Genomic DNA, 25,426 nt, shown 5'->3' with positions numbered 1-25,426 from the left:
TAGTACTTACATGGAAAACAAATTAATTAGTTTGACTGCATTTGTTTACTTGTCTACTGTTTTCACAGTCTTATAAATACTTTAGCCTTAGTGTATTATGATTTAACAAATATAAAAGTCTTTATCTATGGAATTACCAACAGTTCGGCAAACTTTACTACAGATAGTTTCTACTTTTAATTTCTAGTCACATGATTTTGCACATGCCTGGGATAAAATCTTGTAGCATTAAATGTAAAAAGCAGGCTAATTGTGCATTTGCAATGCAAAACCACCTTTGTCATGTATGCCTTAACCACCTTTCACCGGTTTCCAATTTGTGAAAACATTTGAAGCAATTTTTAATTCTTATTCAACATTGAATAATGGACATCACAAATATCAAACCACTGATCTGATATATTTTTCTTAGGCATTAGACCATTTATTGGCAATAATGGGTTCTGCTTTTTATCCCAGTCATTGACCACTTTCCAAAATAAATTACTTTTGAAGAAAAATATGGACTGGTAGTGGTATGAGTAGTACACAGCATTCAGATTTTCAATGGGATGATCATTCTGTACAACTGGTGGAAATACGTCTATAATTCTTTTTGGATATCCTATAATCTGGTTAGTATTCACATTGAAAGTGATCACCTATAAAGAAAATGAATGTAGTAAGACTTAGGAAGCGTCCATTTCAGGTGTACAAAAGCATCATTTTTTGTTTCCAAAGTAATCCAGTTTCCCTGAACCATAATTAGATGAAAAATCATTGGACAAGCCTTAAAAAAACTTTTCCCCTCAAAGGCTCAGTCATCATTACCAAATTATTTTCAAATAAATCTTAAAGTTACCATCAAATCTTAAAATACTGTCTCGTGCTTGTTTTTTTTAAAATGTGTTTTACTAACTAAAATGGCCCTTTAAGAAAAAGAATTACGGTCTGATGAAATGTGTTGACTGAAATTTGATAATGAACAATTGTCACGAGTGAAATCAGCACTTATTGGTCTAATTGCACCTATGAAATGCTACATCATGCAGGAGTGCAATAATGCACTAATCCTGTACTTACGGATGTTTTCAAATATTAAGTTCTTCTAGCCAAACCAAGAAAAACGGCATAAGAATTTTTTTAATGGCCTATTGAGAGTTGTGACACTGGTGAGACTTGAACCTAGACACCTGACTCAGAGTTAGGGACACTACCATTATGCCACAAGAGGCCTAGGCATTAGAATTTAAACAGATCCTGTCAAGCTCCCTTGTTTATCTTAATTTTTCATCTATTAGAGCATTTAATAATCTGATGCATGAGGGCCAAGTCTATGACCTTGACTAATGAGATTTAAACAGGAACAACAGAGAATAAGGTAAATTACATACTCCCTAGAGACATTGAGATGTCCAGCACAAAACAGACCCTTCGATCCAACTTGTCCATGCTGACCAGATAGCCCAACCCAATCTAGTCCCATTTGCCAGCACCCAGTCCATATCCCTCCAAACCCTTCCTATTCATATACCCATCCAGATGCCTTATAAATGTTGCAATTATACTAGCCTCCACCACTTCCTCGGTATAGCGACGACACAAAATTACATTGAGGAAAAGCTCAATTAAGCAGTTGACTGATGAGAGTTGCAGCAAAGCAAATGACCATCAAAAGGGTCATTTATCTTTTAAGTGTTAGCCTTAAACTTTTGCTCTTTAAATAAATAAATAAATGCCTTAAATAGCTTCTGTAACAAAAGTGTCAGAATATTAACAAACTTGGCAAACTCAAATCAAACTGTTAGTCTGGGATATGATGCACCCTGGTGCCTACAAAGCCCACTGGTGATGCAAGGTCTAGTGAGCCTGTGGACTCCACGTGAAAGTACTCATGCACCCAAATGTGAACATAACCATTGAAAAGGGGGCAGTCAGGTGTTAAATCCACCCCATGCCTGTTGTGCCTTAACTTTTTTTTTAAGGGTTTTTAATTTGTAGCTACCCAAGCTCCTTATACTCCAATTGAATTTTAGATATTGTATGTTGGAGGCAAGTGGTGTAAATGATTCAATTTGTGCTGATAAACATTTTTTTCATATTCTGTTCAGCGAGGCTTCCAACGATGAGGCAATGTGAAGAGGACATGCAGAAAAAGTTAGTATTGAAGGAATCTGAAGTCCTTTGAGGGTTGGAGGAGGTCACAGGAATGAGGAAGGATAAAGCCTTGGAGTGTTTTGAACAAAAAAATTACAATTTTAAAACTAGATTCATAGATAGAAACCAATATAGAGCAGCAAGCAGCAATAATGGTTAACAGGATTTACCATGTGTTACAATCTGGACATCAGGGTTCTGAATGAGCCTAAGTTTGCAGAGATTTGAAGAAGGGAAGTCAGGTGTGCAATGAAAGAGTCAAGCCTGTAAGTTACAAATACGTGAATTAAAGTTCCAATGGTGGGACAGAGGAGTGATAGGAAAGGAAATTAGGGAACAATGTGATGAGGATGTATAGTCAGTTTCCATTCTAAGTGTGGTTGTAGAGAACTGCATAAATGTAAGAATTTTAAAACTTTCTGACATTCAATACAAGGAATTCCAATCTTATTGAAATAACATTTTGATTTAATTATTTTTGAGTAATAGTCTGTAATTAGTTTAGATAGTAATCTTCGGTAGTGCATTTAGTGAGGGTTTTCCCAAAATAGCATTATTACAGCAATTTGAAATGGTAGCAGAATTTGGCACAAAAGTGGCTAAATGGTTCATACTGCCAGTTCCAGCAATGTAGCCCACACCCCAAGGACACAAAAAAACTTACATTTGAACTTTTGAAGAAATATATATTTTGGTCCATTTTATTGTAAAAAGCAGTATCAATTGGACCTTGAACACCTGGAAAACCTTCAGAAATTAATTTGGGATATTTCTTTCCCTCTGCATCCTCCGTGTATGCTTGATCATTTTCATTGTCATATCGCCAAAATTGGGTACCTGTATAACAGTACAAGTAGATACTGAAATTAACATCTCATTAATTAACTGGTTTAAAATTTGTTGACGATTGAATCACCTTTGAAGAAATAGATGGCATCTCTTGTCCATGTCCATATATGTACAAAAGCATCAATGCCACTACTTGGGATTCCTTGCCAACCAACTGAGAGTGGAATGGGATCTCCATAGCGTGTTCGATTGTTACGATTTTCATAAAGCCAATACAAGTTATTTCTGAAGAAGTATGTGTTAAATTGAATTATTGTCTCCCCATATTCATTCTTCTCGCTATGAATCCAGTCAAACACTGTGTCGAAAGGACTTTTGCACACACCTAAAAAGAATGATCTGAGTCAAATCTATTGCCATTGCAAAATAAAGTTCAGTAATTATGATGAATACAAGCTGTTATATTTTAGAATGTTGTATTTGTGATGGCAAGCAAGTCACATGGTTCTTTCAGCATCTGTGAAATTAGGGATTTTGGATCCAAAAATAATTCCAACTCCGAATGCGCTGAATGCAAAGTCCCTCCTTTTGCTCATCTGGACGAGTCAACAGGTGCAGCTTTCTATACTCAAATATCAAGGCCACATTCTTTCTTCCTTCAGTTTGGCTGCATTTTCATTCAATTTCCTGACATTAGTCACTTGGTAGATCAACGTTTTGTGCTAGCTTGTTGTTATTAAGATTATTACAATTAGACTGGTTAGAGAGAAGTGGGGGACATTTACATTGCATGAGGGCTAGATGTTTGGAGGTGCAACTTTTCTCAAAAAATGTTCACGTTCTGGAACAAATTGCTATTGTTTCACTCATTGCAAAGGGAGAGTTGGGTTAATTTTGGTCAGAAATCTCAGCATACAGAAGGTAAATTATGTATTAAGTATAATAAATAATGGTCTTGTTGACAGATTCTCATTGCTAAAGGTTGCTAGCGGAATTTATCTTTCCAAGGAGATTATTTAGTTATGAATTGCTGTTGTGAAGCAAGATATTACAAGTACTGTATTGGAGGGGTGAGGATTAGGCCACTCCACTATGTCACCACTGTATCTCATTTAAGAAACTCTTTTAATTAAGAAACCCTTTGACCAAAGCATTGGCCATCCCAATTAGTATCTCCTTTTGACTTGGTATCTATATCTTTAAGCATTTATGGAAAAGAGAAGGTGAAATTTGTACATTGTAAAAATAACAAAACTTGCTTTTTAAATTTTAAAGGTCTCCGGACTCGTCCCTCAGTTTCTCAGCCTAGAAATGAATTGTTTAATCAACTCCTCTGAAAGCTCAGATCTTTCATTGACAAACAACCTAAAGACGCAGTTCTACAAGAATTTCATTGCAAATTGCTTTACCAACAAACTAGGGAGAGACTAAGCTGTAGAAGGTTCTATTGTATTGGACCAAATCATTCTAAAAGCATGCCTCAATGCTATTTACCATCTGCAATATTATTGTAATTGTTCATTCAGTTTTTATTGATACTGGATTTGATTGATGGCAGTCTGTAATATTAAGAAAATGTCTTTAATGTGTTACAGGTAATTAAAATATTCATTAGATATTACTGAAATTTAAATTTGGGTGTTTTGCTCTTACCATAGAGTTGCTGAATCGCTTTCCTGTCAAGCCAATCCAGCTCAAACATCAAATCTTGTGGAATGTAGCTGGGCTGCATCACTGAGCCCATTCTGTAGATATGAGGTAAACCCAGTACATGACCTAATTCATGGACAGCCACCTATACATTTGGACAAATTGAAATATGCCATGAAATAAGCTAACCAAAGAATGACTAGTCAACTCCATATTACATCTACACCCTTTGTGTTCCAATGTTGGTTAGATTACCATGTTGAAACAAAGAGCATTAGTTTTGTATGCTTTCAAATTATTAATAGTGTTAAAACCCAGAATATGTAAGTACGTTTCTAAGCAAGAAATGCTTTCAGCAAAAGCAAGTACAATAGATGCCTTTGATCTGAAACAGAGAAGATCTGAAGAAACTCAGCAGGTCTGGTAGTATCTGTGCAGAGAGAAACAGTTAACATTTCAAGTTAACATTCCAATGTATTTACAAATGGTTAACTCTATTTCTCTTCTCATAGATGCTCAAAACAGCTGCAATTCTTCAGCACTTTGTTTTTGTTTATTTCAAGAAAGTCCTTGAACTGTTTTGTTAACTGTTTCAAACACTTGACAGTGAAGATACTACAACTGGCTTTACCAATCTGGCATAAGAGGGAAATTCTGTTTTCTAATTTTGACATCCACTGATTATACCTGCTGGCAAGTAGATCTAGCTTGCCTGCACTCTCCCTAGAGAGGCTGTTTAAAATTGCCATCCAATCTTCCACTGCATTGAAACCTACAGTGGAGAAAAAAGGTATTTAAATTATTCTGTGCTGACTGTTTGAAGAGGCTTGTTGCTTCAGTCCACAGCTCTACAACCATCTATGTTCCTCATCCTCCAGTACCAATTCAACTTCCTTTTATAAATTATTTAAAGAATCAACTTGCACTGCCTTTTCAAGAACCAGTCCATTAACTCCAAATTGAAATATTTCTCCTCATCTCTCGAGATCTTCAGGCTCTGATTTTAACTCTCTAACCTCTAGTTATTGATTCACATGGGAGGGAAGAGCTATTCTATGTCTATTGTCAGGCCTGCAAGTCATGAAAACAGATCATTAGTTGTTTTTTTAAAGCTGTATTATCCAATTTTGAAAGTGGACATTGGCATAATCTAGCAATTATATGATGCAAGTTAACTACAATTCTGGAAAATTCTAATAGCAATGATCAAACCAGAGTTTAGACATTTATCCTCCTGGAATCTTCAGCCCTTTCATTTGACTGGATACGACAGTCACAAACACAAAAGGACAACAGTAATACTCTCCAGCAGCGGAGGAAAACAAAAAAGTTAGAATCATCAAACCTTTTTTTATTTGTGGAGCACTAAAACATCATCTATTTCCTAAGATGAACAATAGATTCTTGGCCAGAGGGTAAAAACAAATTGATAAGAAGAAACTCCTCCTCTCCCCCTTTCCCTTTTGAGTCTCAGGGCCAGACCTCACGCCACAGACCCCGTCACTGCAGCTTACCCCTGCAAGGCTGTCCCCCCCAACAGTTTCCAAAACTGTATACTTATTGTTTAGGGGAACGACCACAGGGGAACCCTGCACTGCCTGCTTCTTCCCCTTCCCACCTCTAACTGTTACCCAGCTACCTCTGTTCTCCAGCGTAACTATGTCCCTGCAGCTTCTATCAATCACCCTCTCCGCCTCTCGAATAATCCTCAGTTCATCCAACACCAGTTTCAGTTCCCTAACTCGTTTGGTGAGGAGCAGGATCTGACTGCATTTCCTGCAGACGAAGTCGGCAGGAGTATCGATGGTCACCCCTACCTCAAACATCCTGCAGGAGGAACATTCCACTGCCTGCGCTGCCATGACTGTACACTGTCTCCAAAGCAAGAACACAGTCAATAACACTGAGTCGCTTACCTGTGGACTTTAAAGTTAGGTTAGAGGAGGAGGATGGGAGGGAGGCCAGTTAGTCTTACTTCTGTGGTAGGCAAAGTAATGGAAAGGGTACTGAGGGATAGGATTTATGAGTATCTGGAAAGACACTGCTTGATTAGGGACAGCCAGCACGGATTTGTGAAGGGTAGGTCTTGCCTTACAAGTCTTATTGAATTCTTTGAGGAGGTGATCAAGAATGTGGATGAGGGTAGAGCAGTGTACATGGATTTTAGTAAGGCATTTGATAAGGTTCCCCATGGTAGGCTTATGCGGAAAGTCAGGAGGCATGGGATAGAGGGAAATTTGGCCAATTGGATAGAAAACTGGCTAACCGGTCGAAGTCAGAGAGTGGTGGTAGATGGTAAATATTCAGCCTGGAGCCCAGTTACAAGTGGAGTTCCGCAGGGATCAGTTCTGGGTCTTCTGCTGTTTGTAATTTTTATTAATGACTTGGATGAGGGAGTCGAAGGGTGGGTCAGTAAATTCGCAGATGATACGAAGATTGGTGGAGTTGTGGACAGTGAGGAGGGCTGTTGTCGGCTGCAAAGGGACTTAGATATGATGCAGAGCTGGGCTGAGGAGTGGCAGATGGAGTTTAACCCTGTCAAGTGTGAGGTTGTCCATTTTGGAAGAACAAATAAGAATGTGGAATACAGGGTTAACGGTAGGGTTCTTAGTCAGGTGGAGGAACAGAGGGATCTTGGGGTCTATGTACATAGATCTTTGAAAGTTGCCACTCAGGTGGATAGAGCTTGTAAGAAGGCCTATGGTGTATTAGCGTTCATTAGCAGAGGGATTGAATTCAAGAGTCACGAAGTGATGTTGCAGCTGTACAGGACTTTGGTTAGGCCACATTTGGAGTACTGTGTGCAGTTCTGGTCGCCTCACTTTAGGAAAGATGTGGAATCTTTGGAGAGGGTGCAGAGGAGATTTACCAGGATGTTGCCTGGAATGGAGAATAGGTCGTACGAGGATAGGTTGAGAGTTCTCGGCCTTTTCTCGTTGGAACGGCGAAGGATGAGGGGTGACTTGATAGAGGTTTATAAGATGATCAGAGGAATAGATAGAGTAGACAGTCAGAAACTTTTTCCCCGGGTACAACAGAGTGTTACAAGGGGACATAAATTTATGGTGAAGGGTGGAAGGTATAGGGGAGATGTCAGGGGTGGGTTCTTTACGCAGAGAGTGGTGGGGGCATGGAATGCGCTGCCCGTGGGAGTGGTAGAGTCAGAATCATTGGCGACCTTTAAGTGGCAATTGGATAGGTACATGGATGGGTGCTTACTCTAGGATAGATGTTCGGCACAACATCGTGGGCCGAAGGGCCTGTTCTGTGCTGTATTGTTCTATGTTCTATGTTCTAAACTGAATCCTTATGGGCTTGTCACATGACTAACCTCCTCTGGTCTCTGAAAAATTTAATTGCGATGTTTGTGTTCCTCCCCATCCTTACCTCAATCTGCTAAGAATCAAACTTAACATGAGATTCCAGGCTAATGGCTAAGCCAGCCTCAATCCAAGTAATTTTCCTGAAAACTTGTTTCTCTGAGAGAAAAAAATGTACTTGCCTGCAAAGTAAACTGATTCCCTCTTTACATATCCTGGCACACCCTCACCACCTTTGAAGAAATTCTTTAACACCTCACCTTCAGTCAACTGGTCAATAACTTACTGGACTCGGACAACCTTGTGAATGAATATTCATGTCTTTGATTTTTAAGTTATTCTCAATTGTAAACTTCTGTTCCTTTTGCTTCTTTGTTTGCTTGTTTGGTAGTGCAGGGGTTGCAACAATCATCCCTGGGTTTGAATGCATTAATAAACCATTCTCAAGAAAATTTGTTGTGGGTTACTTTAAAATCAGACTTCACCAGCAGGGGCTTTGGGAGAAATACACCACATTCTGCTTCAGAAAGGGGGTTTGGGGGGTGGGGGGAGGGGAGCGGGGGTGGAAGAACACTGCTTGTTTACAGAAGGTGGAAGATAAAGGAGTTTGTTTTATCTGTCTCCCTCCTGTCTTAACATATTCAACATTTTTCATCTTGAAATTTTCATTCAAATTTCACTGCTCCAAGGATAACTGTCCTGACTCTTCAGCCTCTGCTCATAGCTAGCATGCATCCCCTCTATCCTCTTGCTCTTTCCTGAAGTGTAGTGCTTGGAATTGTCCACAGGACGCCTGCTAAAGCCTAAAAAAACGACACAAAATAAAAACAAAATGTTTGGGAAGATCAATGGGTTTGGCAGCATCTGTGGAAACAAACAGTTAATGTTGAGAGTCTAATATGACACTGCTTTGAAGCATTTTTGTCACATTGGACTCAAAACATTAACTTGATTCACTCTCTCAGACTGCCAGATCTGTGGGGTTTCTCCAGCATTTTTCATTTTTATTTAAGACTTCAACATTGATAGTATATTGCTTTTATTGCAGTGATTCATGAATTCTTTTTACCTCTACTTATAAACAATTTTTTTTGTTTAGTCAGCTTATCAACCTGTCCCGCCATCTTTAAGCATTTCTATATATCATGGTTATAACATCACAAGAAATAGGAACAGGAGCATTCAGTAAGATCATGGCTCATCCAACATTCTTCGCGTCCACTTTCTGTTTTCTTCACAACCCTTGATTCGCCTACTGATGAAGAATCTCTCTATCTCAGCCTTAAGTATACACAAGTACTCTGCATCCCCAGCTTCATGTGGTAAGTAGTTCCAAAGACACTCAACATTCTGAGAGAAGAAATTCCTCATCTCAGTCTTAAATTGGCATCCTTTTATGCTGAGCTATGCCTTCTAATCTGAGGGAAATGTCCTCTCAGCATTCACCCTGTCAGGCCCCTTAAGAATTCTATACGTTGCAATGAGATCATATCACTAAAGCCCAACCTATTTAGCTTTTGCTCATAAGAAATCCTTCCATACTAGGGATCATCCAAACGAACTTTCTCTGAACTGCCTCCAACTGCTATTTGCAGTTTTCGAAACAAAACCATTTATACTATGTTTCAATATTAGTTCTCCCAAATCATTTAACATTTATCTGCACTAAACATAATTTGCCACACTTCTGCTTGATTCACCATTTTGCTTGTCATCCTGAAGTCTAAAACTATGCTCACCATTATCTATAATATTGCTAAATGTTGTAATACCTGAAACATTATAATGCATCTGAGTGTAGATTATTTATTAGAATTGAAAAGAAGAGCAGATCTAAACTTGACTTTTAGGAACACTGCTAGACACCCCTCCCAACCTGTAAAACATCCATCCACAAATACACTTTGCTTCCTAACACTGAGACAAATAGACTCAGGCCTAGAACTACCTAGTGTATCCTTTCCACTTTGAACTGTAATATCACTCTTTAATCAATAATAACATAAACTCTTCACTCTTTGTTTCCCTACTTTTCCTGAATATGTGGCAACTTCCATTATTAAACCTGAAAATGTGTTGCTGGAAAAGCGCAGCAGGTCAGGCAGCATCCAAGGAACAGGAGATTTGATGTTTCGGGCATAAGCCCTTCTTCAGGAATGTCGAATCTCCTGTTCCTTGGATGCTGCCTGACCTGCTGCGCTTTTCCAGCAACACATTTTCAGCTCTGATCTCCAGCATTTGCAGACCTCACTTCCTACCATTAGTAAATGTCAATTCTTGACCACATCACAATCTTTTGTCTCAGCTTGACTTTGCAGCTCACCAATCCTATGAGTTATGCTACAAACATTGATTTGTATATGTAAGTTTCTTCATCATTTTTGCTATTTTCCACAAACTGGTTCCATTTTTTTGGGATATTGCCACAAGTAATTTAAAGTACATGAAGTGTTGACACAAAATAAAAACAAATCTGCTATGACTCAAAACGGTGTGAATGCACAGCAAATTATTTCCACCTCTTTCTTTGTACTACTGTAAGGGTAGGCACCAATGTCAAATAATTATACTATAGCAATGCCATTTAAACAAGATCTGCCACTCAAACCATAGTTTTCAAGATGAGAGAAAATTGTGAAATGTAAGGATATTACAACAAATATTCTTTGAAATATTACAGTTCAAGAAGTTTGGAATCGATCTGTTACAAATTTAACCATAAACATAAACATAGAAAGTGAAACATAAAATAAGTAAAGTTCAGAAATGCTGGTGATGATTCTTACCTTCAGTAGGTTAATTCCATTCCCATTGTTTGGTGTTGTAAAATGGTCATCATCATCAAAATGAATGTCACCAAATTGCCAAGCATGAGCAAATTCCTGTCCATTGCCATCAAATGTTCGTGTGCAGCCCATATGTCGACCTAGAGCAAAAATGATCATGCTTAATACGTTAGTGCTTATCATTTGGACTACAATTGATGTATACCAAGAAAACACTTTTCCACGGCAAAGTATCAAACCTCACATAATTGTTCGTTCAAATCTTTATTTTATTGACACACAAAAGTTAGCATATTTTCTCTTCTTGAGGGGGTTAATGAAGTTTTAACTAGTCTGTAGTTGTTAAATGGGACATGTACATCAACATTACCTGTCCCAAAGCCAAGTTTGATGTCAACCATTGACGCAGGAGAATGGTTGTCTTCTTCAAACTCTAGAGGAATTACTTCACTCCACATCCTAAAAGCCATTCTGAGCACATGTTTCTGTTCTTCAACAGAGAGTTGGTTGCTATAGCCTTCTCCCATCAGGCGCCACGTAAGTTTTGCTTTAGAAAAGGCCATTTTCGGTGCTCCGTTAAACAAGTCCGGGCCAACAGGCACCTCTCGCTGACTGGGAGAAAGCAGGATCTCTAAAAATCGCTTCTTGCGAACTTTGGAGGTTCCAATCATGTTGGTACCACCATTGGTGTCAGTTGTTTTGTTGAGATCAGAGGTTTGGTTGAGAATATCGTGTGTCTCATTATCCATCAAAGTACTTTCAGACATCACTCTATCGGGGACCCCACATCGCGGTTTGTTCATAGCTTCCTGGGTGGCTTTGTTTAGCTCTCCAGTCACCGGGATCCCGTTGGCCTTCTGGAACTGTTTTAAAGCTTCAATGTAAGCAGGGGTTGTCGTGGACTCAGCTTGAGATTGTTGCCATTGTTTGGAAGCTGAGGAGCCTTCCTTGATCCGATCCAACCAATCTTGCGGAGCTCGGTGTTCACCTGCAGAGTTCTCAGTTTTCTGGCGTTGAATGTTCTTCCAGTTTATTTGATCTGTCCATCCATATTTACGCAGGTATTCCTTGAATAAAACAAAAACAAAATTTTCCCAAATTCAATAAACATGTCGTACCGAAGTTTAACAGGTAAGCATGCAAATAAAATAGAATGAGAAAATGCTGGAAATTCTCGATAAGCAGAATCTGTGGATGATAAGTGTCTTAGGTCAGACTCTTGGTCACAACTCGGAGGGTATTGGTTCACGTTGCATTTTCCACCATTCTCAATCACCTGAAACTGCAGCCCCATTCAAATTCCTCCCTCAATTCAGCCACGCCACATCAACATATCTGATCCAAAACCCTGCCCTAAAGCATAGGCAAAGATTGTTCAGATCCCAGGGCAATGGTATTCCAATTAGATATGACAACACCATCTCCTCAAATACATCTCAGTGGGTTCTGTAATAAACCAATATACCACATTCCACAATTAAAGAGTTTCACCAATGGTGAACGTTCAACTGTGCTTTCCTACCTCAGCCGCAGCTTGGTTCCGGATGGGACGTGCCTGGTGTTGTGAGGATGAGGAGATGTCCGAGTAATCGCGATTATGAAACAGTTTCTCACAGTGCCCCACAGTGAGCCAGAACACGCTCAGGTATAAGACGAGCCGCATGTTGACGATTCCTAGCCGGTCTCGTTAACCTACGAAGATCTTTGGTTTATATACCAAACGCAGCCAGCCTGATACAATCCACATTCGCCAAACTTCAAATAACCTCTTCGAGTTTCGCAAATATTCATTTCAATCCCACCCGCGGAGTAGATCGGCTCCCTGAATTCTGGTGTTATTTGTTAACGGACCGATGGTATATTTACAGCAACACAATTTCACAGAAAGAACATGTAAGTGTTGTGTCCTTTGGCTTTTGCATTTTAAAAGCTGAGCTGCTGTGTAAAATGAGATTTGTAACCAGGATGCGGTCGGTCTCTTGTTTAGATTTCTAAAGTTGGTAAACACCGTTTATTTCAGTTATGTAAATTTGATAGTTCTCTAAATGTAACAGTTATCTAAATTTGACAACGATGGAACTGCGATAGCCATTTGCGACCAGAATCATCTGGTGATTATGAGCTTAATGTGAAAAAGATTAACTTTTCATCAATAAAACGTTGTGTTTCGAGCCTACTTTCCTGATTTTGTTCACATTTCAAATTAGTGTTTTAAACAAGAGGAATTCAAATTGTCCCATTCTCGACCTTATTTACGATCTTAAAAATCACACAACATCAGGTTATAGTCCAACAGGTTTAATTGGAAGCACTAGCTTTCGGAGCGACGCTCCTTTATCGGGTGATAATGATAATCAGGTGATATTTACGATCATTGGTAAATATAACTTGGAGAACTTCGCTTAGGAAAGGAGTTTTGAGAACCTCACGCCAAAAGGAATGCAGTTGGTCATCTTTTTTCAGCAATTAATTACTGACAGTTGAACGGGCTGTAGATTATTTTCGAGTGGTTGATGGAGGCAAACTGTAAACTTTAGAGTCGACTGCAATTTGAAGGTTGTCAGGAAAAGTGTGAATCAATCCAATCGTACTTTACTCTTGTGTAAAAATCACTTTCAAGAACTCTGTGTAGCATCAAGTAGATTTGGGGAGCTTTATATTCAAAATTCTGAATCGTGCAAAAAATAAAATACAGGAAATTTTAAAGGAAATTACAGGAGATTTTAAATTATCGGAGAGGTGCATCATGGCTGTACCTAAGAGAACGTAACATGTGCAAAGGGGTTTGGAGGATAGATACTTTATTTTCTTAAATATTTGACATAACTATTATTTCAAAAAGTCATTGATTTTAATTGGGTTGATTATCTTAAATGCCTTGCTTTAAAATTTAAGTAGGTAAAAACAAGAACTGCAGATGCTGGAAACCAGAGTCTGGATTAGAGTGGTGCTGGAAAAGCACAGCAGGTCAGGCAGCATCAGAGGAGCAGGAAAATCTATACAGAGTTCTTGAAAGTGATCTTTACACACGGGTAAAATACGATGAAGGGCTTTTGCCCTAAACGTCGATTTTCCTGCTCCTCGGATGCTGCCTGACCTGGTGTGCTTTTCCAGCACCACTCTAATCTAGACCCTTACATTTTAAGTGCCTTTATTGCTTAGTATGAATTGGAATACCAGATTCCTGCACTGGTGGACTTAGGCTCTTGTGGCTTCTCTGAGCTAGAAGGCTTTAGGTTCATGTCCCATCTGTTCCAGAGGCCCACGATAACATCTCTGAATTTATTAGAAAATATTCAGGTTTTCCCAGCCTTTCAACAGCTAGCACTCCTGCAGTATGTAACTCACAATCAAACTCTCCAACACCTGCCTATGATTAACAAGGCACAGGTCAGGAGTGTGATGAAATACTCCCCACTTGCCTGGATGGTTGCAGCTTTAGCAACACTCACAAAGCAGCCTGCTTGTTTGGCATCACATCCACACATATCCACTCCCTCCAACACTGATGTTCAGTAGCAGCTTCCAAAAACATTACCTTCCAAACCCACAACCACTTCCATCTCAAAGAAAGAGAGCAGCAGGTACATGGAAAAACACCACCTGCAAGTTCTCTTCCAAGCCACAGTCTTGGAGATATGTCCCTTCTCTGTTAACAGGATCATAATCCTGGAATTCTCTCCCTAAGGGCATTGTGGATCTACCTACAGCACATGGGCTGCAATGGTTCAAGAAGGCAGCACTCCACCTCCTGCTCAAGGACAAGTGCTCGTCCAGCCAGCAAAACCCATGTCCCATGAGTGAATAAAAAAAATGTGTAACCGTGTGTGATCTGGTTGTTGCAACTGTCTATAGAGAAACAGTGACAACTCCGTAGGTATAGGAAGAAAATTCTAGGTCCTCAGCAACTGAAACCAATGATGAAGTAGCTCTGAGACTGGATTGGCATCCCTCTCCCTGAACCAGGAGGTCTTGGTTCAAGTCCCACCTGCTCCAGAGGTGTTTAATAACATTTCCTGAATGGTTTGAATTTTAAAAAAGTTAAATAATAAAAAAGAGACAGTATTGGCCCACACTTGCTGGAAAAGAAGAGTATGTTTGTGGCTGGCAGCATATATGAGAAAAGATATAGTCAGTCTCACCTAGAAGCAAAAGGGACAGAAGGAAAAAAATCAGAAGTCAATGGCCTATTTGATTGTGAGTATGTCAGTTTTGTTCTGGAGTCAGTGATTCCCAATGATTTGAGCTGCAGTGTACCTGCCAGGAAGATCTCTGATAACCTCACATTACTCAGAGATATACAGTAATTGCCAATGGGCAGGATAATAGGATAAGCACCTTCTTCATTCCCTTGAACCATAGACTCTTGACAATACATTCCATGTATAAATGATGGAGGGTCTCCAACATGCATCTGGTGGAGGAAATCTGCAAATGTATCCATGATTCTGTGCAAACATCAGCAGCAACATCTCAAATAATATCGACAAGTTTTATGACACTGCTATACTCTCTCTAATGTTTCATTTATGAGTTCATTCAAACCTTTGTCTAAGCCCACCAGGAAGGCTGTGGGAACAATAGGGATAACAATTTCGGCAAATAGAGGTCAAAGCTTCCTGGCACATGGATGATATAATTTTCTTTGAGCAGATACTTTGTCCCCAAAGATTTGGTTTGGATTTATTTGGGGATATGCCAAAAGTCGAAAGGAAAATCTATTAATGGTGGATCTGTCAGAAGGATACCTGTCAAAGTAATTTGCTAAGCTGTTACTTGCCTGGTGAGGAGAAAAACTGACCTGCATGCCTGGAATCCCGTATTTTTGCACACAGCACACAAAGCAGTTGTGATGGGAAGACACTATTGCCCATCACCCCTGGAATGTGCATTTGCAAAGCTGATGGAAAGAGTTAGAATACTTTTTTGTCAGATATGACAGCTTTTGTTTGTACAGGTTTTCTATCTGACAGCCAGTCTGTTTGACGAGTTCCTGGCTTACTGAGTAGAAAATTCTGCAAATAACTGAGAAGAATCATGGATTAGTAGTGGTAAAAAAGGAAGTGCTGGAGAAAAAAACAACAGGTTTGGCAGCTTCTGATTAGATTAGATTACTTACAGTGCGGAAACAGGCCCTTCGGCCCAACAAGTCCACACCGACTCTCCGAAAAGCAACCCGCCCAGACCCATTCCCCTACATTTACCCCTTCACCTAACACTACGGGCAATTTAGAATGGCCAATTCACCTAACCTGCACTTTTTTGGACTGTGGGAGGAAACCCATGCAGACAAGGGGAGAGTGTGCAAACTCCACACAGTCAGTTGCCTGAGGTGAGAATTGAACCTGGGTCTCTGGCGCTGTGAGGCAGCAGTGCTAACCATTGTGCCACCCACTTTTTTTTTAAACCTGCTGTAGGCAGAAAAATACAGTTAACACTTAGAGTCCAAAAATGACTCTTCTTTGGAACTGAACAAGGCAGCAAAAGTGCTAGTAGTTAATGCTGTTGAAAAACTAGGGAGGAGGAATTAGAACAGATGGTAAAAGTACCCAGAGCAAAAGGCAAGGGAGATGCTGATGGTAACAGAAGACAAGGGCATCCAGAGATATTATTTTTCCAGCCTCCTTCAGCTACAAAGCGAATTATATTGAACTTGAAAGATTAAGTTTGTTTGTTTTTCTGCAAATGCTGAGTTTTTCCAGCACTTTCAACTTTTACTTCAGATGTCCAGTATCCACAGTATTTTGCTTCTAATGAGGAAAGTGTAGGTCATGGTCACAGGGAAGGCTGAGGGGTTTGGATATGGTTTTTGAGGGAAGTTGGTTCTAGTTATGATCACGATAAAAAAACCCAGCAGTTTCAGTCATAGTCACAGAGGTTTGGCGAACATGGACCTGGAAACAGGTACGCATGCTCCTCCTCAGCCACAAACAGAGCTTATAAGTTTTCAACACAATATATGGATGGTGTTCTTGGATACAGCCTTCTCAAAGCCTTATGTTCAGGATTTCTATGACGCTGGAAACTTGGTCAAAAGAAATTAGAAGAACAAAGGAGGCACGCAATCCTCTTATCAGACTTAGCAGCTCTGGCCTTCCACGCGAGGGCAGACTGTTTGGCCGTGGCCAGCCCCAAACCTACTAAATATGAAAGTGGGGGGGTTTAAGATTGATTGGTGGAACATTTGAAATTTTTCAAATTTTAACCACTTGCCAAACCCCATATTAGCTGTTCTTTGGAGTTATATTGCCCTCAGTCTGTTAAAATCGTCCCTTCTAATTTACTAGATTTGTAAAACTACAATATTCATCAGTTATCAAATGCTACAAAAACAGTGGTGGAGAAAAACTGCAACTTTTAGGGCAAAGAATAACTCCCACAAGGATGTTTTTATTCTCTAACAACCAAAATGTATTTTTTTTCTATTTGACTCTGATCATGACTCAATTTTATGGTCAATGGTGAAACAGTGATATACACCATATAGACAGCTGCCTACAAATATCTAGGGAGTTTTGTGGTGTGGTGTTCCTCTTCCTCAGTGGCATTTTAAGTCTAGCGTCATGTTAAAGTGGTGTCATAACTTGCTGCAGCAGTGATACCAGCAAGCACATTACGCAGAAAAACACACTGAAATATGCACACACAGTAAAAAGGAAATTAAAGCGCAACACCTTTAATTTATATTTTCAGATAACAACAAATTTATGGATTAATTAAAACAGAAGCTAAAATGAAGATAAGCCAAGCTCGTGGAACTTTAAGTGTAACATTTTTTTATAATGAAGAAATATGACAAACTGGAAATATAAATTTCTCTTTCAAAGCCTGTCAGGATGTTTAGCAGTAAATATGAAAATACTACCCTTAAAAATCCAGCTGCAATGCAATCACCAAAGTGTAACCTTCTGAGGATGGGTCACTGGCCCTGAAAGGTTAATTTTGATTTCTCTGCATAGATGCTGCCAGATCTGCTGAGCTTTTCCAGTAATTTCTGTTTTTGTTTCTGATTTACAGCATGCACAGTTCTTTTGTTTCTATTCTGTCATCTTTTCAGGATTCTTAGAATAAGGCTAACAGGTAAGATTTGAAATTTTGTGTCGGAGAAATTTGCCCAATAGGTGAGAGATCACAAAACACAGCTGGAACTGAAATTGTCAACCAGTTTATTGCAAGCGATGTCGTTGGAAGAGAAATTGACTAGGCTGACACAGAACTGACAGTCTACACAGGTAGATCAGATTTCTCCTCACAGAACTGAGGATGAGACCAGTTTTATAGTAATTCTGCACAATGACACTGATTAAGAAATGGGAAACTATAATATTTCTGGAAATGGAGTAATTTAGTTGCAAGGATGCTAATTGGAAAACAGTTTATCGGATGAGTGTCCTGTTCCTTCACACAATGCAACATTCTGACAGTACCATGGTTCCATTCATCTTCACAGGTGTCAATGTCTCTTCTGAAGTGGTGAGGTACTTCCATTGTCCTGTTCCTGGAGCATGTCCTTACTGGTGCCTGTTTGTTCTGCTCTTTGTGTGGCTTGGGTCTTGCTGGGTTGTGAAACTGCCCTTGGGGCTTTGAGATATCTGTGGTTCTCTGTCATGTCCATGGGAGCTTAAAGTGTATTGCCTTATCTGCGTGTTATATGACTCAGCTTGTGAGCTGCTCAGGAATTCTGGATGTTCTGGTACAGTTTGGCCAATTTTGTTTTTGTGGGCCTAGCGTGGGTTAGCAAATCTTTTCCCACATTTTGTTAATTTGTAAAATTTCTCACTGATTACAGTTGGGAAATAATGCCAAAATGAGCCCATTGAAGTGACACGGAATCTTCTGTTTTCCTGCATTATTCTGTACTTTAATGTGCGGCACAGTGGCTTAGTGGTTAGCACTGCTGCCTCATAGCACCAGGGTCCCAGGTTCAATTCCAGTCTTGGTCGACTATCTGTGTGGAGTTTGCACATTCTCCCTGTGTCTGTGTGGGTTTCCTCCAGGTGCTCCGGTTTCCTCCCACAGTCCAAAGATGTGCAGGTCAGGTGAATTGGCCATGCTAAACTGCCCATAGTGTTTGGTGCATTAGTCAGAGGGAAATGGGACTGGGTGGGTTACTCTTGGGAGGGTCGGTGTGGACTTGTTGGGCCAAAGCGCCTGTTTCCACACTGTAGGTAATCTAATCTTAAAAGGAGTAGTCAGTTTCACTGGAGGAACAAAAGTAAAAACTCTCGGTTCTCCCCAGTGCACCTTCTGGATCATTGTTAAGCATTCAGGATGCACTTCATGCTTCTTTTTTCTGATGAACATTGACAAACTAGATATTGGTTCTGTAAGTTATAAATCTGGTTCATTGAACAAAAGCAAATGAATATTTCACTTGAATACAGAGTTCCCAATTTCTAACCAATATGTTCAAGTCATGGATTGTTTTAAAAGCCTTTGTTCTCTCAATTATTGACATGCAGAAATTCATCAGTTCAGTGCAGCCCCTAGCCTGAGTTCTTGTTGTCCTTTTAAAGACCAAACAATATTAAACAATGTTAGGTATTGCTCTGGTTTGATAAAATAAATAACACATTGCAAACAATAAACTACAATATTAGATTCAAAAAATCAAATCAGCTTTTTAAAATATACAAGATCCTGGTTGGACACTAGACTTTGTCATTCACCAATCTACAGGACATTGCAGAAATGAATGGTAAATAAGACCACAATCTTATTTAGAGTTTAGATTCAGCTCAGAAAGTTTATTGAAATGTAATAACCCAAGTCATCTTTGCTCTGACTGCCATTCCAAAGACAAAACAGAGGCAAAGTGGGAACAAAACATAATTTTTATCAGTTATATTTATGAAAAAAAAGGTCACCGAATTGAATACAACTGAGCAAATCTTGTACAGAGGGCAGGTGATGGTCTGGTGGTAATGTTACTGGACTAGTAATTCAAAACCACAGGCAAAAGCCTTGTGGACATGTGTTTGAATCCTGAAATAGCAGCTGGTGAAAACAGAACTCAACAGCAATCCAGAATATAAAGCTAGCCTAATGACAACTATGTAACCACAGTCGATTGTCATTTAAAAAAAAATTCTGGTTCACGAAAGTCCTTTAGGGATGTAAGTCTGTCATTTCATTCTTCCCTGGTCTGGTCTACAAATGACTCCAGACCCATAACAAATATAATTGACCCTAACTGCCCTCTGAGCAATAAATGCTGGCTTCGTCAGCAATATCCAAATCCCATTAGTGAATAAATTCTGCCCTGAGTCTCAAATCATAGACCTTATAGGCTGAAAGAATATGTATAATTTAAATATGTTATCATCAACCTGAATAATAAACATTTTAATGGGATGGTGCAAACATACTTCCCAAAGTCCAATCCCCACTGCTCCAAAATTATTCTTCTTATCATAAAAATGATTGTAAAGATTAGAATCCAATATTTTGTTGTTTACATTACAGCACTGCTAGACTTTCACATTAATGTGAAAAAAAATCAAGATTTCTCAAAACCTATGGGAAAGATATATAAAAAATGATTGTGTACCGTAAATGAGATACTACCTTATAAAGAGATTTCTTACATTTTTGTCTCAGTCTGACTAAGGAACATGCAATTTCCTGGGATTCACAAATATATTTTAGAAAATCATGTTACAGAAATAGACTAATTAAAGAGAAATTTCCTGATTTAAAGTAATTTTACAATGATAGGAAACAAGGTTACAATTTAAACAGAATCTAAAAAAACACATGTTAACTAAGCAAACATTTTAGCCATTAAAGAAAAAGAAACAATGTTTTGCTGTTATGTACTTGTCACTTTTTTATAGCAGTTTTCTTATACTAGCTGCTAGATCTTGAGCTGTAGGTTTTTCTGAGGTACAACTCACAGTCAGTCCCTGTGTTGCCATGGCATCAGCTGTTGTTGGTCCTATTGCTGCAAACTGTAAACACAATCAAACAAAATGTCATAAAATCCTTCACTCCATTTAGATGCTAGATTAGAAGAAAGCACCAGCTAAGGCAGAATTCAAATGCAAAGAAACAAGCAGTGGTAATTATAGAGAAGCATAAACAACCTGAACAGAGGCTTCCAGCCAATTATATTATATGGCTTCTTGCAAAGGGGAATTAGTTGACAAATCACTTTAGGCAGTTATAGAGTCATAGAGATGTACAGCACAGAAACAGACCCTTCAGTCCAAACTGTCCATGCAACCAGATTTCCCAACCCAACCTATTCCCACCTGCCAGCAACTGGCCCATATCCCTCCAAGCCCTTCCTATTCATATACCCATCCAAATGCCTTTTAAATGTTGCAATTGTACCAGCCTCCACCACTTCCTCTGGCAGCTCATTCCCTATACGTACTACCCTCTGCGTGAAAAAATGACCCCTTAGGTCTCTTGTACATCCTTCTCCTCTCACCCTAAATCTATGTCCTGTAGTTCTGGACTCCCCCACCCCACCTATCCATGCCCCTCATGATTTTGTAAACCTCTATAAGGTTACCCCTCAGCCTCTGACACTCCACGGAAAACAGCCCCAGCCTGTTCAGCCTCTCCCAATAACTCAAGTCCTTCAATCCTGGCAACATCCTTGTAAACATTTTCCGAACCCTTTCAAGTTTCACAACATCTTTCCGATAGGAAGGAGACCAGAATTGCACACAATATTCCTACAATGACCTAACCAATGTCCTGTTGGCCACAACATGACCTCCTAACTCCTGTACTCAATACTCTGACCAATAAAGGAAAGCACACCAAATGCCGCCTTCACTATCCTATCTACCTGCGACTCCATCGTCAAGGAGCTATGAACCTGCACTCCAAGGTCTCTTTGTTTAGCAACACTCTCTGGGACCCTATCATTAAGTGTATAAGTTCTGCTAAGATTTGCTTTCCCAAAATGCAGTACCTCGCATTTATCTGAATTAAACTCCATCTGCCGCTTTTCAGCCCATTGGCCCATCTGATCAAGATCCTGTTGTAATTTGAGGTAACCTTCTTTGCTGTCCACTACACCTCCAATTTTGGTGTCATCTGCAAACTTACTAACTAAATCTCTTACGCTCACATCAAAATCATTTATATAAATGACAAAAAAGAAGTGGACCTAGCACCGATCCTTGTGGCATTCCACTGGTCACAAGCTTCCAGAGTTCTTTGAGAATATTCCAAATTTCCTCCACGGCATGTCACAACCTATACATAATGCTGATTTGACACCTGTTCATTGCTACAAAAGAGACAGGGAAATTTGCAACAGAGAGCCACTGGCAACTCAACTGGTACCTACATGAGGTTGCACTGGAAGGAGAAGGAAGTTAAAGCATCTTTGGACAAGTTATTTGAAGGGCCAATATCCTCTCGAAATGGGTTAACATTTCCCTTCAAACTGTGTTCACAGGAATGCCCTGTGAACATAACTAAATATTTTAATGTTGGTATTATAAACATTTATTTCTTGAAGGTTAATTAGATTTGTGGGTTAGAATGAATATCTGGGTTGAGGCCAAGGGGATGTCAAAAGCTGAGGAGCAACTGCTCACTTTTTCAACACAAACTCTTGGCACAACTTCCATGGTAATGGAATTCTGCACATCAGTTAAGTATTTGGTATAAACAATGTTTAGGAAAACAGAAAATGCTGAAAACTGAGCAGGTCTGGCAGCAGACTAAATGCTTTGAGTCTAAGGATTCTTCTTTGAAGCTTTCAAAAAGAATATTTGGACTCAAAGCATTAACTTTAATTCCTTCTCCACAGGAGCTGCCAAACTTACTGAGTTAATCCAGTACTTACTTTCTCTATTTCAGATTTCCAGCATCTGTAATATTTTGCTTTTATTGGCATGTTTAGGAAATATGTCTACAAATAGTCTTGCAATTGAAAATGCAGCACCAAATCGCAGCATTAAATAGTTCAAAAAAAGCAATGTGAGAATTACTAAGAAAAAAAAGTACAATTTCAACTGTCAACCATTTGTTAAGAATCAACCTTGTAAAAAGTCAGACCCAGAGATCACAGTAATGATGATTATGAATTAAAAACATGTGCCAAAAGAAAGAATAGCTAAAGAAGATTGCTGACGTTTTTCTGTGGGATCAATCAGAATATATCTAGTTAAAATTAAACGATCTTATATGGATTCATACTTCCTATGTTACTGCTTCAATAAGCTAGAAAATCTTGCCATCAATTAATTTATGTATTACAAATGAGGAGCATTGGCTTGCTTGTGGCATGCTCCACAATGCAGGAAACATCCTGTAAAATCACAACTGTTGATTTGGTTCTATAGGGTCTTCTGTTGTTGCCTTTATTTTTGAGATAAAATCAGTCAAGTACATGCCAAAAGATATTTCCAAGAATAGTACCTTAATTGTGTCAAAGAGGTCCCCTGCCAATTTTTTGATAGTATTCAGACAAAATTTAACACCGGAAGGACTGAAAAAGGTGATGATATCTGGGATTCCCTAGTGGGAGAAAGGAAAACAGATTAATGTACTTTTCTTACCAGTTCCAAACTATGAAATTCCATGAGAAAATACATCTCTTGACAGAATAGCATGCCATATCGCTATCAATCATCTTAATCAGATAATAAATAGTCTTTGTTTTCACCATTATAGATACATTGGAATTTACAAGTAACATACATAAATTTATAATATGTTTGTACGGCATCCCGCTATTCACTAATTCAGTACATATGTTGTCCTATATGTTAGAAATGGGTTAACATTTCCCTTCAAACTGTGTACACAGGAATGCCCTGTGGATTTAACTAAGTATTTTAATGTTGGTATTGTAAACATTTATTTCTTGAAGGTTAATTAGATTTGTGGGTTAGAATGAATATGTTTAAGTGTTCATTGATTATGTCTTTAGTGTTGGAGAGGAATTTTAAAGAGGAGGCTGAGGTCTATGTTCAGTAGCACAAATCGATCTTTACTCGGAGCTCCTTTACTACATCTGTGTGAGAGGCCAGAGACCACTCTGAGTCTGGTTTTCATGTGGAGTACAGAAGTTGGAAGGTCATGTTGTGGTTGTATAGGACATTGGTTAGGTCACTGTTGGAATACTGTGTGCAATTCTGGTGTCCTTCCTATCGGAAAGATATTGTGAAACTTGAAAGGGTTCAGAAAAGATTTACAAGGATGTTGCCAGAGTTGGAGGATTTGAGCTATAGGGAGAGGCTGAACAGGCTGGGGCTATTTTCCCTGGAGCGTCGGAGGACCTCCCAACTCCTGTACTCAATACTCTGACCAATAAAGGAGAGCATACCAAACGCCGCCTTCACTATCCTATCTATCACTCCACTTTCAAGGAGCTGTGAACCTGCACTCCAAGGTCTCTTTGTTCAGCAACACTCCCTAGGACCTTACCATTAAGTGTGTAAGTCCTGCTAAGATTTGCTTTCCCAAAATGAAGCACCTCGCATTTATCTGAATTAAACTCTATCTGCCACTTCTCAGCCCATTTGCCCATTTGATCAAAGGGACTGAGAGTTAAATTTGATAACAGCAGCAGAATAGTAGTAAATGGTTGTCCAAATGAAGTGTGGATTGTAATGGATAGTCATCTAAATTTCTGCATGCTGTCTATGAGACAGAATATTGCTCCCACCCATTTCCAGCATGTTCAGCTCCTTGGAGAAAGACATGTACAATTTAACCCTTTCACATTACATTAACGTCCAGAGAGACAGTACAATTTAATTGTTTAACAGTACACATTGGCCCCCTTCATATTGCAAATTCAAAGAATGTTGATCTCTACCAAAGTTGCCATTGTAATTCCGACTGTTTTATTTGGGAAGTGTCATTTGGAGAACATATTCTAATATATTCTGCATTTGTTTCCCATGAATATTTGAGATTTAAATCTGAACTGAAATAGCCTCTTCAATGGCTAAAGGAAGGAAACATTTTGTTGCTTTCTTGCTGTTTCAGAATTTTGAAATACTTTTCCAGATGGCTTTCACATCAGCCAAGTATTAACTTGTTAAAGGAAAATAATTTTTGAATAACCTGAATGGGGTATCCAAGGGTTTGATTTTAGGACCATTGATTATTGTTTATAAAGATTGAATTGTTTAGCGAGTACAATTTAGAAGTTTATAGATTGTACAAAACTTGATAATTTCATAAATAGTGAATAGAGTAACAGACTTCAAGAATTCAAAGAATATTGAAATAGACAGACACAATTTAAATGTGTGACTGTCTTCATACTGATATCCACCTTGGCAAGGAAGGAATGAGAGAAAAAATGCAAAAATACTTTCAGCAGCTAACATGGTCTCTAGAGTTTCTCCATTCATAGGTAAAACATGCCTTTGGACCACTGACCGCCCTTCCACAACCTGATCCACTGGATTCAATCAGCTCCCCAGTCATGAGCACGAAAAGTGAAGGAGCTAACAACAGTGGAGAGGAGGTCGGTATGCTTTTTGTCAGTGGCCTTCCTATGGATATTAAACCTTTGCCTTCTCTTATGATCATTTAAGAATATGATGGTTCACTGATCAAGATAGCATCAAATCAGCCAGTTGGCTTTGTTACATTTGACAGCAGAGCGGGAGCAGAAGCACCAAAGAATGCTGCATTCATTTAGCCTGATGCTGCAGCTGCTGCACCTCACACTCAGATGTGCTGTTATCCTCCATCTGAAGCATCTCAGCAGGGATGGAAGTCTTGTCAGTTTGTTAAGTAATTAACTGCCCTTATTCA

The 25,426-nt window shown here is 39.1% G+C and overlaps 2 protein-coding genes across 6 annotated transcripts in view; both read right to left on the bottom strand.

The window, feature by feature from the left end:
- Window positions 1–152: 152 nt before the first annotated feature.
- On the bottom strand, window positions 153–12,541 carry mmp21 (matrix metallopeptidase 21). 3 transcript variants are annotated; one of them, XM_060841987.1, is made up of 7 exons: window positions 12,204–12,541; window positions 11,052–11,748; window positions 10,682–10,821; window positions 4,579–4,720; window positions 3,053–3,310; window positions 2,801–2,973; window positions 153–641 (listed from the first exon to the last, which is right to left on the bottom strand). In XM_060841987.1, the coding sequence occupies exons 1-7, from the start codon at window positions 12,342–12,344 to the stop codon at window positions 342–344; spliced, it is 1,851 nt and encodes a 616-aa protein (XP_060697970.1). In that variant the 5' UTR covers window positions 12,345–12,541; the 3' UTR covers window positions 153–341. The 3 variants fall into 3 exon arrangements, with proteins under 3 accessions (XP_060697970.1, XP_060697971.1, XP_060697972.1); XM_060841988.1 differs by lacking the exon at window positions 12,204–12,541 and adding an exon at window positions 11,958–12,023; XM_060841989.1 differs by lacking the exon at window positions 3,053–3,310.
- Window positions 12,542–17,830: 5,289 nt separating this feature from the next.
- Window positions 17,831–25,426, bottom strand: part of uros (uroporphyrinogen III synthase) — a 47,694-nt gene continuing 40,098 nt past the window's right edge. For all 3 annotated transcript variants that reach the window (XM_060841999.1, XM_060842001.1, XM_060842000.1), the window contains 2 exons: window positions 23,069–23,167; window positions 17,831–20,631 (listed from right to left, as the gene is read on the bottom strand). In XM_060841999.1, coding sequence (XP_060697982.1) covers window positions 20,512–20,631; window positions 23,069–23,167 — 219 coding nt within the window. In that variant the 3' untranslated portion in view covers window positions 17,831–20,511. The remainder of the gene's footprint in view (window positions 20,632–23,068; window positions 23,168–25,426) is intronic.

Source organism: Hemiscyllium ocellatum, chromosome 22 (genome assembly GCF_020745735.1).
Source record: "Hemiscyllium ocellatum isolate sHemOce1 chromosome 22, sHemOce1.pat.X.cur, whole genome shotgun sequence".
In the NCBI taxonomy this organism is placed as follows: domain Eukaryota; kingdom Metazoa; phylum Chordata; class Chondrichthyes; order Orectolobiformes; family Hemiscylliidae; genus Hemiscyllium; species Hemiscyllium ocellatum.
Note: the sequence above shows the minus strand (reverse complement) of the source record. Positions and strands in the feature narration are given on the sequence as shown.

Bases quoted from the DNA above. Each gene is read 5' to 3' on its own strand.
- mmp21 (XM_060841987.1), bottom strand. From the start codon at position 12,344: ATGCGGCTCGTCTTATACCTGAGCGTGTTCTGGCTCACTGTGGGGCAC. The intron at 11,749-12,203 runs GTAGGAAAGCAC...GTTTTATTCAAG, and splicing joins GGAACCAAGCTGCGGCTGAG to GAATACCTGCGTAAATATGG. The intron at 4,721-10,681 runs GTAAGAATCATC...CCAAATGTATAG, and splicing joins ATGGAATTAACCTACTGAAG to GTGGCTGTCCATGAATTAGG.